Source organism: Centruroides sculpturatus, unplaced genomic scaffold, assembly GCF_000671375.1.
Source record: "Centruroides sculpturatus isolate CEXI.00-Female unplaced genomic scaffold, Cexi_2.0 scaffold169, whole genome shotgun sequence".
Classification (NCBI taxonomy): Eukaryota; Metazoa; Arthropoda; class Arachnida; order Scorpiones; family Buthidae; genus Centruroides; species Centruroides sculpturatus.
The window spans coordinates 895355-910553 of record NW_019384492.1 but is presented as its reverse complement, the minus strand read 5'-3'; the positions used below and the strand labels follow the sequence as shown (position 1 = coordinate 910553).

The 15199-nt window shown below is 32.4% G+C and overlaps 2 protein-coding genes and 1 pseudogene across 2 annotated transcripts; all 3 read right to left on the bottom strand.

The window, feature by feature from the left end:
• Positions 1-250: 250 nt before the first annotated feature.
• On the bottom strand, positions 251-3124 carry LOC111621817 (cytochrome P450 4C1-like). The gene is made up of 6 exons (XM_023364068.1): positions 2853-3124; positions 2591-2779; positions 1382-1555; positions 1251-1317; positions 988-1167; positions 251-928 (listed from the first exon to the last, which is right to left on the bottom strand). The coding sequence occupies exons 1-6, from the start codon at positions 2973-2975 to the stop codon at positions 771-773; spliced, it is 891 nt and encodes a 296-aa protein (XP_023219836.1). The 5' UTR covers positions 2976-3124; the 3' UTR covers positions 251-770.
• Positions 3125-10105: 6981 nt separating this feature from the next.
• LOC111621833 lies at positions 10106-10759 on the bottom strand (annotated as a pseudogene).
• A 2522-nt stretch (positions 10760-13281) lies between these two features.
• LOC111621832 lies at positions 13282-14310 on the bottom strand. The gene has a single exon (XM_023364097.1). It carries the CDS (start codon positions 14277-14279, stop codon positions 13560-13562), a length of 720 nt encoding a protein of 239 aa, XP_023219865.1. The 5' UTR covers positions 14280-14310; the 3' UTR covers positions 13282-13559.
• Positions 14311-15199: the final 889 nt, after the last annotated feature.

The window sequence follows — 15199 nt, the reverse complement described above, 5'->3', positions numbered from 1 at the left end:
TTTTTATTTAAACTTACAAGCATTTTGTCTAATTGCTTCAGAATATTATATGTGTATGCGTAAATTTTAAATAAAAAAAATTACTTAAAATATTTTAATGGTAGGTGCTGAAAGGGCATTGTAAAATACAAAATACATTGGAAAAATTGTTGTTCTATTTTACTCCTTCCACCCAGGAAAAATGAAAGATAAAAAAAAAACACTAAGAAACACTATTCTCATTTTAATTCATAATAAATTCATACAGAGCATTAGCGTTAATAGTCGCATGATAATAGCAGAGATCAGCTAATATCTCTACGATAGAGTATCGATAATTATTGTTTTAACCCTGGATGTGAACCCGAGTTGCTTGGATCACAAGCTGACATTATTTCATCTTGTTAACAAAATTGGTTAAAAAAATTGCTATAGATTGAACTGGAAAATGCGTAATTTTACAACACTATACAACTCGCAGAAATGTATATATTAAATTGATAGGTATTTTAGGCGAAACCATTTCACCATCAAAAGAAGAGTCCATCATTTATATTTTATTGTTACATATTTTATCATGAATTACAATTTATGAAAAATTATTTATAATAAGTACAACGACTTTGATACAGTTGTCTAGATACCAATCATTATACAATATATTTTACTTGTCTAATAGACGTAAACAGCACATTTTAATGTAGTTTACAAACCTACTAGTCTAGATTATAGGCAATGTTTATGTAAATTTGTAATAAACATTTCTTCAGGTAGGACAATATAAGAGTAGTTTATCTTTTTTCTACCCGCATTCTTATTCCCGATATCGGGCGCAAAAGGACTTCAGCAGAAGTAACGATTTTCTCTTGAGGATCCAAAGAGTAAACTTTAAAATTCCGAAGAACATTAGCTAATATGGTTTTCATTTCAACCATCGCAAGTTTAAATCCTGTAAATAAATCATTTCAGTAAAATAACTCTGTGTTTAATTTATTACGATTCACTCACCGAGACAATTTCGTGGACCAGCGGAAAATGGCAGAAAAGCATAAGGATGAAGTTTTTTAAAGTTTTCGGGCAGGAAACGATCTGGATCGAACACTTCTGGATTTTCATAAACAGAAGGATTGTGGTGAATAGCATGGATGCAAATTGAGATAGAAGATTTTGGTGGTAAAATATAATCATCTATTTTATTAATATAATGAATAACCAATTATTAAAATATAGAGATATAAATAGAAGCAAAAGTCTAGATTGATACAACTAACCTATTTTTATTTCATACAGATTTTCTCTTGCAATGACAGGAGCAGGAGGACAGATTCTCATCGACTCCTGAAAAGTTTGGTGTAGAAATGTATCAAATTAATTTTCGTATATTAAAAAATTGTAAAGTTACCTTTATAACGCATTCTAAATAAGTCATTTTCAGCAAATCATCAACTGTAATATTTTTATTCATGTCATTTTCGAAAATGCTCTGTAATTCCAGATACACTTTGTCCTGTATTTCGTGGAATCTTCCCAGGAAATAAAGACTCCATGACATAGCATGGGCGGTTGTATCAAAACCCTGATATTAAAATAAGTTGAAGTGAAAAGTTAAATTTCTTCCTAAATAGAACATTGAATATTAATTAATAATAATTTGTCATGAAATATTTTTTCATTAGACGGCAGAGGAAGTTAAGACGTAACCCTATCACCCTGGGAAACTCGGGATCAAATCCAAAAGAAGAATTATTTAGGTGTTGTTTTTAGACAGATTCCATCTCTTATCACACTGCTGCTTCGAGTATGAATAAGACGAAACAACGATGTGTATGAATGAAAAGCACACTTTCAATATCCAGAAGGAATAGAGAATGATAGACAAAAACAACAGTTTAATGTTAAAATCAGAATCATTCGAATATATTTCATGAAGCCATATTTAACGATGCCAATTTTATGAAGAAAATTCTGTTCAGAAGAATCTTAGACATTGGTAAGAAAACCGATAACAATTAAAAGTTAAATTAGTATTTGAAAAACGTAAATTCGGTCAGCCTTAAAATGAGATTAAATGGTAAAAATCGTAATACAAGAGATTTCCCACTCAAGAAAATTTCGTAAGGTTGCTTCTTTGTACTTCGTTGCGTGTTGTATTATAATTGAGACAGATGACTTTACAGCGCCGATTTACATAATATCTACTCTATCAGTTTTGCCAAGAAAAACCCGCAGCCCTTTATTACAAAAAACCCAAAGATTCAAGTTTTTAATACAAATATTGAATAATTTATGATGTGAATTCCTGTAGATTTTTAATTTCGTAAATATTTTCTTAAATATACTGAAATAGAAAATGAATAATTTAAAAATTTCTTTTGTATGCAGGATTTTTCCCTTTATATTTCACATATTACTTAGTATTAATACATTGATTAATAAATTATACATCAAATATAATTTTAAATTAACTGAAAAGAAAGTTAATTGTAATTATTAATTAAATAAATTTTACTTAATAATTTAATTATTAATGCAATAATGTAAATGATGTCATTGAAATACGTGGAGGATTATAAAACTACTTTCGTTTACGTTTTTAACGAATTATACGTACTGCAAACATAAAAAATTCCATCTCTTTGATAATGTCTTTTTCCGATATTAAACCTTGATTGACGTGAAGATCTAACAGTAAATCTATGAAAGGCTTCGGTTTTATCTTCGGCTCTTTTACACTATGTGCATTATCTTCTAAGTGTAGTAGCTGTCTTTTCACGTAATTTTCTTTTATTCTCTTGAACACCTGCGCATTAAATAAAAACATAAATCTGTTAAATCCAAACATAAGCCTTGATCTTTCATGAAAGTCGGTTTACCTTTTCTTCAAATTGATGAATTATTTCAATGTGTCTTTTGAAATTCCTTCCCGTTTTAGTCCTGGCGAAAATTGGAGGGAACCAATGCAATGGATTCAATAGCCATACAGGATAATATCGCATATATCTAGAATTTAATTTCAGTTATATTATACGAGAGTTTAACTTCAAGGATTTAAATACAAATATATTTTGTTTTCCGATTTGAATATTTAATCTTTTTTTCCATATTATAAATCTGTAATTCAGTATAAATATATAGTAATAGAATAAAATTTTTCATATTAAAACCTACAATACATATGCCCTATCTAATATAAGGTCCTAGACAGGACAGAACCTTCACAAAAATTTACACTGGAGTTATTTATATTTTTAAAACAAAAAGAAAATAAATGTTAAAGAAAAAAATTCCTTTGTTTCAAAGACGCGACATTACATCATCAACAGACAGAATATAGTCCCAAGATCGACTATCTCTGGTTAGGAGTTCACACTCCTCTTAGAGTTTGACCTCTCCTGCGAACCAACGCTTAAAGCGTTTATATATTCGGAAGACGGAATAACGAATACGTCTGAATGGGCTACACAACAATAACATAATGTAAAAAATCAAATATTTATTTTACAATTTCTTTATTATTATGAAAGAAACGTCTTAAATAGTTCTTTGTATTGTGTTCAAATTATAAATCTTTCCTAATCAGAATATCTATAATAAACTGTAAAAGTTTAGTTTACATTGAACTAAACAAAAGTATTAACAGTAATGGTAATAACACAGTCGTTACTAAACGAGATTGTCTGTGAAGATACTGAAGTGGGGCTGAAAAACAAATAGATTATTTTGTTATTGAGTAAATAACTTTAACATCAACTGTGTCAAGGAAAATATCAAAGTAAATAGGTTTCAGTCAGGTATGCGCAAAAAGCAGTTTGCTCTAATGAAAAATTTCAGTCATGAGTCTTGCAATATGATTGGCATTCATCACGAAAATACACAATTGATATTAATTATAATCATAAAAATTATTGAATATACAACTTTTATTTCAATTGTGTCAAGGTTATTATGAAGAAAAAATGAGTCTGACAAACGAATGTCCAAAAAGCAGTTTCCAATGACAAAGAGTCAGGGAGTGTTATTGACATACATCAGAATAATTCATAATATTTACTGAAAGAGGCAACGAGATAGAGAGTCAAAGATGGTGTCAGCATGCTATCAATGAAATAGCAAGATTAATATACAGCAGCTTTTCACCAAAATCTACGAGTACCAAATCAAAAAAATATAGTTACTGAAATGAAAGTATAAAAATTTAACTCAAATTTTACAGTTGCAATAATAATAATAATAATAATATTTTAAAAAAGTGACTTTCTTCAAATTAAATTTAAACTATGTGATCAAACAAACTCATTAACCTTTGAATTACTATATGGTGTATGCTAAACCATTACTTCTTTGAAATAATATTTGTTTAACTGATAAACTATAATTATAGATATTAAATTTATAAAATGACACTCTGATTATACACATTTTTTTTTATTAATTATGAACTCATATAATAATTTAAATCAAGGTGAGATATCATTAAACTTTAAGAATGAATTTTACAACAATAAGGTAATTTATTGTAACACTATCCGTATTAGTTATATATTAAAGTAGGTACAATTAGATTAGTTTTAAATATATTTTAAAAATTTATATGATTACATTTATCCATTTAAATGTCAACTTATTATCAATAATATTATCATTTTAATTAATTTCTATACATTTAAATTTATATTAACGAGTATTTATTTAAATGTAATTAAGAAAGAGTTCAAAGAATATTAGACTCCAAGAAAACGAACCTCTGATTGTAATTCCTAAATATTTTGTTTTTCATATGATAGATTAAAACCCTACAAAATAACTATAGAATTTTTATATGTCTAATTGTTAATTTTTTTAAAATAATAGATTCATTATAAAAATGAATTTTGCTGAACTTTTCTCTTCAGTTTTGCTGACTTTAAATTATTCATATTTCAGCAATAAGTTATATAGTAGCTTGTAAATCCTATCACTTCGCGCCTACTCCCTAAAATTTTTTCTCATATGATAGATATAAACCACGCAAATAATTGTCAAATCTTGCTAATTTTTTATCTAACTGTTAAATTTTTTTAAAATATACACTCATTATAAAAATTAGTTTTTCCAAACACTTTAGAATGCTCTGCTGAAAACCTAAACTCCCAGAACAATGTTTTAAACAAATATTTTCATTGTGAACCGCAAATGCCTCGAAATCAATGTTAAAATAATACTAAAATCCTATTAAAATAATACTACTAATAAATACTTTCCTTCAAAATTTATTAAAACAGAATTCTATATCATATGAAACTAATTCAGTAATATACCAAGATCATTTTTCAATATAACAAATACTTTTGAAAAAGCCATAAAAAGTATGGTTTAGTATAAAATATATAGTAATTCGAAGTTTAATTAAAAAATTAATTTTGTGATCAGTATGTGCCAAACCACTACTACTGACGTCATAGACATGTTTCCTAATGGGTATAATTTACCAGTTATAGAATTTCTTGGCCACTATGATTAATAAAATGGATCTTTAGACAATCCCATTAAAAAGTTTTTTCTAAATTTTTTGTCTCAAAATAGGGGTGCGTCTTATACTTGACAGCGACTTATACTCGTCAAAATATGGTAAATTGAACAGTTGCAACTAATACTTTACTGTGTCTAGTGTTGACCTTTCTATAATAATAGACTTATGGCTCAATCTATGTTAATATTTAACTTTAAATTTAATATCATACTGTAACTCTGTGTTGAATTAAAAGTATTGCTTAATATTTAAAATTAACATAATTTACGATAATTGTAATAAACTAACACAGTAATATTTCGACTTACGCGATTTTCAAATCTCGTCGATTCGTCTTTTGTTTGAGCGCCAAGCAACTCTCGATTACTCAATCCCCCACACTATTGTTCGGCTTACATGTTCGGACGTGTCGCGCGGAATCGACACAGCTACAATTTATTTTGTGTTATTTATTTCTGTGTTTGTTATATCTACGGAGACTTGAGAGACTCTGTGTGGTGATTTCTTGTAACCGTGAACGAATCAAAAGACGAGATAAGATTAACGAGAACATTTATTAGCTTACATACATCAGACTTGGATTTTACACAAATTGCGAAATTATACCCCGACTTACGCGGTTATCGCTCGGTCCCACCTAAGTTCGGGATATTACTGTACTTTAATATAACATAGAATTAATAGTATACTATCAATTAATACATTAACCAGACTTACAATTTAATTACATTAGATAAAATTGCAATTAATTTACAGATTAACGTAAACAATAAAATACGAATTAAAAAAATTAATACAAAATATAAGCAGATAAATAATATACCAAACAAAAGTACACATACTTCTGTATTAGAATTATTGGTTTTCATATTTTTAATACAAACATTTGATTTTATACGAATTTTTTTTCATCATATAAGTACATATCTCCCAATGACCTTGGAATTGGCCTGATCATACCTACTCCTGGAAGTTTCGGAATTCCGGGAGTAGAAGAGGGATGCTGGAATTTCATTTGTAAGGTTTAGAGGTTTGCGTTTTTTATGACATATTTTTTTCCAGTTTTGCAGTGTTTGAACAATCTTTGTATTTTATACAAGTTTGTTAGGAGGTTATGGAAGAAATGTTTGCATTTAATTATTTTAGACATTTTTCGCAAAAATCTATTGTTTTGATAATTCCAAAGTCGATTAAATACACGTCTGCGTATTAACGATAGAATAGAGTACACCTAGCTTTAGCCATTGATAAGGCTAACGGGTGAAATTATATAAGATAATGTCATGATTTTATTCGAGAATTACAAAAAAAATTCAATTGGAAAAAAAGTTCGGATAATTCGAAGTCGTGTTTTTCGGTCCCTTGAGTTTCGAAATAATGGGGTTTTAATGCACCGGGGATTTCTATTAATATAAACGTACGGTACAAATATTAGAATAATAATTTAGCCACAAAATTATCGGCTTAAAATTGATTATAATATGTAATCTATTAAAGATAAATATATTTTATCAATTATGTACTCTATCTCTACAGTATTTAGACTGATAAAGCTTAGATTCTAAATTTATAGTATTAATTATAATTTTAGTAGAGGAAAAGGTGGTATTGTGGAACCACTCCATTTCGAACTGATAATAAAGGCGAACTGTAGCGGATTGTGGCTGAACTGAACTAGGCAGACATCCATAGCAAGGGGAAAACCCGTTTCACTTCAGTTAAACGGTTGTCCGTAGTGAATCCCAAATTTGTGTTTTTCAAAATTTGAAAGTTTTGAATGCTAAGTGAATTTAATTATTTTTAAAATATAAATCATTTAGTTGTAGGTTCACTGGTGTATGTATTCCATTCCAGAGACTTAGGGGTACATATTAATCTCTGTGATGTTCACGTTTTTTAAAATTTGGTTCTTGACAGATATAAGTTAATTCAAGATGGTGATTCCATTGGTGCTTTTAATATGGAACCCAACTCCTCCGAACTCTCTATTTGCAAGCAGACATTCCTCAGGAGCAATTTGTGAAAAAGACACTAGGTAGAAACTCAATTCTACCTGAGAATATCGAAAAAGAGCTGCTGGAATACATATTGTTGATGGAGATCATATTTTTCTATTATAAAAGCATTTTTTCAATAAAATACATTGGAGTAAATAATTTTGTAATTATTTAACATTCTTTGTACTTTCCTATTTGTTTTTGGATACATTAAAGCATTTTTTGAAAACATACAGTAAAGTTCCATATTACCACCCGATTTTCTCAGCCTACTTTCTGACTTTTTGTACAAAAGCCTTCAAAAACTATACTTATAGTTACACTAGCGAAAAATCCAATTAGGAACATTTAGTTTAATAGTTACCAGTACTTTTCGCACAAAAAATGTGGGTGTAGTTATGATACCTTATTTACAATTCACTGAAATAAAAATGGGGTTCTGTAATACAACCTTCTCCTCTATTAGTACTAAAATCTAAAATTTTTGTATAATTCTTATAATTGCTTAGATACAACTTTTTTATTTATAAAATATTCCAAACTTTATCAATACTAATCAATTGTGAAATCTCATTAATACTGACAGAAAAAGATAGAACTTTTAGAGAAATTTGAAAGAGAGAGAAAAGAATAGAGAACGGGAACGAAGAAGAAGGAATGAGACATCATAACAGAGAGGAAAGGTTAAGGAAAAACAGGGAGAGAAATCAGTTAAGACGTCAAATAATAAGAACAAAAATACAAGAAACTAGAAGGTCAAAAACTGAAGATGAAGAAAGAATGCATGGTGAAAGAGCAAATGAACAAGGAGCGGGTGAAAGAGTAAGAACGGATGTACAAGGAACGAGTGAAAGAGAAAGAGCGGGTGAACGATATGAGATTGAACAAAGAGAGCGAGTAAATCTACAAAGAGAGCGGGCAAATGAAGAGAGAAAAAGCAAATGAAATAAGAGAAAGGAAGATTGAAAAAAAAACAGAGGATGAATGAGCAGAGAGAGCGTGCGATTGAGGAAATAGAGAGGATGAATGAGCAGGGAAAGTGTGCGATTGAGGAAAGAGAGAGGATGAATGGTCAGAAAGAGCGTGCGATTGAGGAGAGAGGATGAATGGTCAGAAAGAGCGTGGATGATTGAGCAGAAAGAGCGTGCGATTGAGGAAAGAGGATGAATGATCAGAATGAGCGTGAAATTGAGGAAAGAGAGAGGATGATTGAGCAGAAAGAGCTTACGATTGAGGAAAGAGAAAAAAAAATGAGCAGAGAGAGTCGGAGAATGGACCGGTCCATTCTCCGACTATTGCGTTTGGCATAGAAAAAATGCAGATATATAAGAGTAAAATAAATAATAATTGCTTAAACGCAAAGGATGCTAATGCTCTGCCAACGGCATGGAAATACTTGTTAGAAAAAGAAATGGGAATTAAAAACCCGTAAACTTATGGAGGATATATTTTACTAGTTTAATGTATATTTTTATTTTTGTTATATTAATTTTATTTTTTAATTTTATATATATTTATTATTTAATGTGTTAAAATTTTTTAGTTAAGTATTTAATAGTTTACAATTTATTGTAAAGATGTTTAAAAATATGTTAAAAGTTTAAATTTAAAATTTATTCGAAAGTTTTGTGTTCGAATGTAGAACGGTAATGTCTTGAGGATGGCCTATTAGAAGTAGGCTGAAAACGTTTGAACAGTAAATAAATAATAAGCTCAGCAAATTGTTTGGTGTTTGAGTATATTCATATGTAAACTGCTGAGGAAGTGAGAGTAGAACAGAGAGCGAATGAAGAAAGACATGGAGAGGAACAAGAAAGAACGAGAAACTTAGAATCTTACTTACATATTGAAAACATAAACAGTGTGTATCTTTAAATTTATGAAAGTGTTTATATAGTAGACCTATAGATTAAACATTACTTTTTAAAATTGTATAAAAGTTAAATAGAGAAAAAATTTGTAACGGTTTATTGAAAATTTGACTGATTATACAAGTTGTGAAATAATAATTTAATATAGTAGTTTTCAATTCAAATATTTAAAATATGGTAGCTGATAAACCTTTATTATATAAACTAAATTAATCAAATTTGTATAAGAGAATATATTAGTCCTTACACAGAACTGTACAAACGTAAATTGGTTCGAAATGTTTAGGAAATCAGAAATTCCAAAGAAAAAATAAGAAAATAAAATAGGAACATATAACAGATATATGTATATATTGATATATAATCTGTTTGTTCGGGATTCTGTTATAAACAGTCATTTACATAAACATTTATCTCGAATACACTGCTTGTATATTATTGTGAGCCTTTTCTTTGCCTTTTGAAAAACTTTAATTGAGGTAAGAAAGATTTGGATAACAGGAACGTTTTAAGGAATACAAATTACATAAAAAAATATTGTGATTAATATAAAAAACAAATTTCGTCTTTTCGCACGTTCTTCTTCAACGGTCGTCTCCTCTCGCGAAGTCGCGTCTCGTCCCGCTCTCGTCGTCTCGCCGGCAGATGGCGTTTCGCTCTCCACAGCTCGGCCATCCTGCAGATCACTCCGTCCTCGGAGAGATTACTGGAAAACTAAAAAAACATAAGAACAAAAAGAAAAAATACGATTAGAAATGTTCCGGAAAAGTTCTTGATGTCAGTCAAGATCAATGGGCCATGGCTTCATGTGGTCAGCTGCAGTAACAGTCACATTGGGCCCTTCATGATGGCCAATTTTCTCAGCCGCGTATCTGTCCCTAGGCATCGTCGAGGTAACCTTGTAAGGTCCGAAAAACTTAGGTCTTAGTTTGAGTCCTGTCCCATACTGGGTTCTCTAAATGGCAACAAGGTCGTTGACCTGATATTTGGGAGCTGGCTTTCTTTTCTTATTGTATGATTTACGATTTTCCTCCTGTAGTTTCAAGATGTTTTATTTGGCATCTTCTCGAATCTTGTCTCTATCTTGCACCGTAGTTTAAAAATTCTTCTTCCAAAATCTCTTTTATTCTCAGGTCTTCTTTATTTTTCATTTTGTACCGACAAAAATTTCAAAAGGTGTATGTATATCTTGTACTACGCGTTGGCGTACTGTTGATGATTCTTTGGACGTCCGAAACATATTTGTACCACTTTGTAGCGTCTTCTTGCGCGAGTTTCGCCAAAACGGGGATCAAGATGCTATGCATACGTTCTATCTGTCCATTTCCCCTAGGAATACCTGTGGCAATCGTAATGTGCTCATTCATCTCGTTGGTGCAATAATCGTTAAATTCTTTGGAAGTAAAAGCGGTTCCACGATCCGTGACAATACGAAACGGGTTTCCAAATACTGCTTGTTGGATCCTCAGCTTATCCAAAGCATCTCGTGTAGTTGTTGACTTAACGGGGTAAAATCACACAAACTTAGTAAAACTATCTACTACCGTGAATACATGCTGGTAGTTTTTGTTCGTTGAGGGTAGTGGTCCGAGAAAATCTACATGGTATGTGCTCAAAGGACTGTCCCCTTTTGGTATGGGATTTAATAGACCTTCACCTTTCCCCCTTTTCCTATTATATAGTATGCAGTCGACGCAATTCAGTATGACATTTTCTGTGTTTTCTAGCGTTTGGGATATAAAAATTGCATTTTAGAAATTACATCCGTCTTCGCCGTTGCAAAATGACCTTTTCGATGTACGTGTTTGATTATGTCAGTTTGCATCGATTTGGGTACAATGTACAGTTCTAGTCCGTTTTCGTATTTATATAAAACGTTATTTTTCAGTACGTAATCATTTGTCTCTCCTTTTCTCGCTGAATCCTTAAAAGCTTTTATATCCTCGTCAGTATCCTGTGCAGAAACAATTCTTGCTGTTATTTCGTCGGAAGAACACGTAATTAGTAAAACTGCATTGCACCTTAGTGCATCCACATGCTTCATCTGGCTGCCTTTCCTATGGACAACTTCATAGTCAAATTCGTCAAGTAATAAAGACCATCTTGCTAATTTTGGAGTAAGCTCCTTCTTTCCGAGTGTTCGTTGGAACGCAGCACAGTCAGTAATTATTTTAAATTTGGAACCCAACAAATAGTTTCGAAATTTTTTCAAGCCCTCAATTACCGCGAGTACTTCTAACTCGTAACTGGTATATTTTTCTTGCTGAGGTGATGTTTTCCTACTCATATAATTGATCGGGTAATACTTTCCGTTGTCAGCTTGTTGTAGCAAAACTGCTCCGAACCCGAGGCAACTTGAATCCGTATGTAATTCTAATGGAGTGCCACGCTTGAAAATATGGAGAACTGGACTTTGTGATAGTATGTCCTTCAATTTTTGAAATGCTTCTAGTTGTTCTGGACCGAATTTGAATTTTACGCCATATCTAAGCAAATCGCTTAAGGGTTTCGCTATCTTCGAATAGTGGGGAATGAATTTCCTAAAATAACCCGTGAGTCCTAGAAAGCTTTGAACATGTTTTACGGTTTTGGGTTGTGGAAACTTTTGAACGGCTGCTGTTTTAGTCGGAGAAGGTCTAATTGTTCCGTCTTTGATGACATAGCCGAGAAATTCTACTTCGTTCTTTAAGAATTGACATTTTTCGAAATTAAGTTCCAACCCATATTCTGAAGCTACTTTTAGTACACGCTTCAATTTTTCTAAACCTTCCTGTGCATTTGATGACGGTATTAGGATATCATCCATATAAATTACTACAGTTTTATCTTGTAACATTGGTCTAAACACATGGTAAATATAACGTTGGAATACACTTGGACTATTACACAAGCCAAAAGGAACCTTTAGAAATTCATACTGGCCCTCGTGTGTAACGAAAGAGGTATACTTTCTACATTTCTCATCAATGTCAACATGGAAAAATCCATTTTTTAAATCGAGCGACGTGAACACTTTTGATTGTTCCAAACGATCTATCACATCCTCAATCAAAGGCAAGGGGAAGTGATCTCTGACCGTTTTCCGATTCAACTTTCTAAAGTCGACGCACAGTCTAATTTTGCCATTTTTCTTTTTGCATAAAACTATTGGCGCAGATTAATCTGAACAGCTAGGTTTGATTATGCCACCGTCCAACCATTCTTGGATTTGGTCTTCTACTATTTTTTGTTCTTCAAATGACATTCTACGTGGGCGATGACTAATGGGAATTTCGTCAGTTAAAATAATTTGCATCTCAATCCGGTATCCTTAACCTTATTTGGCTCATAGGTTGTAATTAATTCCATCAAATTCTGTCGTTGCTTTCTATCCAGAATGTGATTTAAATCTGACAACAATCTGTCGCATCTGCCAATTGACCTAAAAAGCATGTTTTTCGTTCTCATCTTCTGAGGGATCAGTTAAATCATACTCCCTGTCGTCGGTGAACGAAACATGGTTAAAACGGTTTAATCTGCCCATATCTGGCACTTGATTGCATTTTTTTTTGCTTTCATTGCAAGGCTTACTCGGAAATGTATCAGATTTGGAAGTAAACTTTTCTTTTTTATTTCTGCCGAAATTGTTTGTGTCACTAACCACAAGTAGTGGGCGCTCACCAAGTGATTTAGTGTCTTGAAAACCGTTTCCCTCTCCCCACTCAGTGGAATGCGAAAGGAACGTCTGCTCTTTTGTAGAGGCGTCATCTGATCTAACGAGTGTTGATTCAGCCACAGACTTTCCATCGGGAACAAAAATTCGAGTATAATTAACACGAATAGTATTTTGACTTCGTTTCCCCATGATTTTGAATCCGTAGTTTGTTATAGAGAAGTTCAGTTTATTCAGAACATCTATTCCTATTATTATAGAATTATACAGATCACCTTCTACCACGTAAATATTTGCAGTAAGAGAGTATTCGTCAATCTTTATTTCACTTTCGAAGAAACCTAACGGAGAAATACTATTCCCATCTGATCCAATTAAAGATGCATCATCCAAGTTTAATTTCGGAGTCCCTACTTTATCATAAAAATGCCTTGGTATCATCGTTATTTCCGACCCGGTGTCGATGAGTCCTTTTGTTTTTGCACCTAGGATTTCAACATCCGTTTCAATTTTGTTGTTACATCTAGAGAAATGACTTAGATCCATTTTGTTTACTTCTTTTTGAGGACAAGCGTTAGCTTTATGGCCGAATTTTTTGCACTTAAAACATCTAATATCTTCGGATTTATACGAGCAATTACTCGAAATGCGACCAATTTCATTACAATTAAAACATTTGAGAGTTTTACCGTCATGCTTATTTTGATAAGCTGGGGTTTTCGATGCTCTGTAGGTAGATTCAGTTTAGACTGAAACAAACGAGAATATGTAGACCGGATCTTCTCATATACACTCAACTTTTCACGAAATTCTGTCAAATTATCTGTTCCGTATAACATCGCTTTGTTACTGGGTATGTCACGTATACCAGAAATAACATATTCGATCAACCCGTTAGGCTCAATTTTTCCATGACTAGCGAGTTCTTGCATTTTAAAGAAATATTCTTGCACGGATTCATTGGGGAGCATTTGGCGTTTAGCCAACATACCGTGCAATCGCGCTGAGTTATATTTACTGCCAAATTCCGCTTTTAATTCCGATTTCAATTTATCCCAGGAATTAATACCGCTTTGACTTTCAACGAATAATTTCGCTAACCCTGTTAAGGATTGTTTTGCAAATATAAATTTATGTAAATCAGACCAAGTCATCATTTTAGCAAAGTCTTCGAATGCAACCAGCCATTTATCGATAGAACAATATTCACTACCATCGAAAGGTTTGATTACGTTTTTCACGTCATGAAAGTTAATGGAAAGTTTAGTCATATCCGAAACACGCAGACAATTATTGCTAGGCGGATCATCGGCAACANTTTGATTACGTTTTTCACGTCATGAAAGTTAATGGAAAGTTTAGTCATATCCAAAACACGCAGACAATTATTGCTAGGTGGATCATCGGCAAAACTTTGAACTTCTAATACATCTTCGTCTTCGGTATCGACATCTGCCAAGATCAGATTTGATTGTAATGATTTTAAATCAGAAAGAGAAAGAACAAGGGTTAAAGTCCAGTTATGTGGACTGTCATGGCGGCACTTCCTGTTTTCCGACTGCCAGCCTCGACACCGGAACAGTTTGGAGACGAGAGATGTCACGTGACAACGCGAGCGCCTGCGCGTGTTCTGCTAGTTCGAATTTTCAACGGGTTGTTTTTTTTTGCGTTGCGTTCGCCTTTTTCGCAGAGATGGAGGATTTCGGCATTTTGACGTCGAGGGATTTATCTGTATGCGTTTATGTACAGAAAGCATCTGAAATGGGAAAGTCTGAAACCGGGCGAACGTTTCGGAATTTTCTGCGAACATTTATGGAAAATCTATCTGGGAGCAGGGACACGAGCCCGAATAGAAGGAGCCAGAAAACGTTCCGGCAGCCCCGGAAGCGACGCCAAACAAGCGAGCAAGCGGCGCGAGCAAGAGGAGGGAGAAGCGTGCCAGAGTCGCCGAATGACAGCGGACGAAGGTGAGTTAAAAAAAAATGGGTTAAAGTACAGATACGTATACTGTCGTGGAGGCTCATCTCTGATTCCAGCAAACAAAAGAAAGGAAACAGTGGGGACGCACGTTCTAACCTAACCTATTCTAATAAATTAATATAATTATTACCAATCAAATTATTAGAATAGGTTAGGTTAAGTTAGGTTAGAACGTGCGTCCCCACTATTTGCTGGAATCAGAGATGAGCCG

Bases quoted from the DNA above. Each gene is read 5' to 3' on its own strand.
- LOC111621817 (XM_023364068.1), bottom strand. From the start codon at position 2,975: ATGCGATATTATCCTGTATGGCTATTGAATCCATTGCATTGGTTCCCT. The intron at 2,780-2,852 runs GTAAACCGACTT...TTTAATGCGCAG, and splicing joins TTCATCAATTTGAAGAAAAG to GTGTTCAAGAGAATAAAAGA. The intron at 1,556-2,590 runs GTACGTATAATT...TTTTAATATCAG, and splicing joins TGGAATTTTTTATGTTTGCA to GGTTTTGATACAACCGCCCA.
- LOC111621832 (XM_023364097.1), bottom strand. From the start codon at position 14,279: ATGACTAAACTTTCCATTAACTTTCATGACGTGAAAAACGTAATCAAA.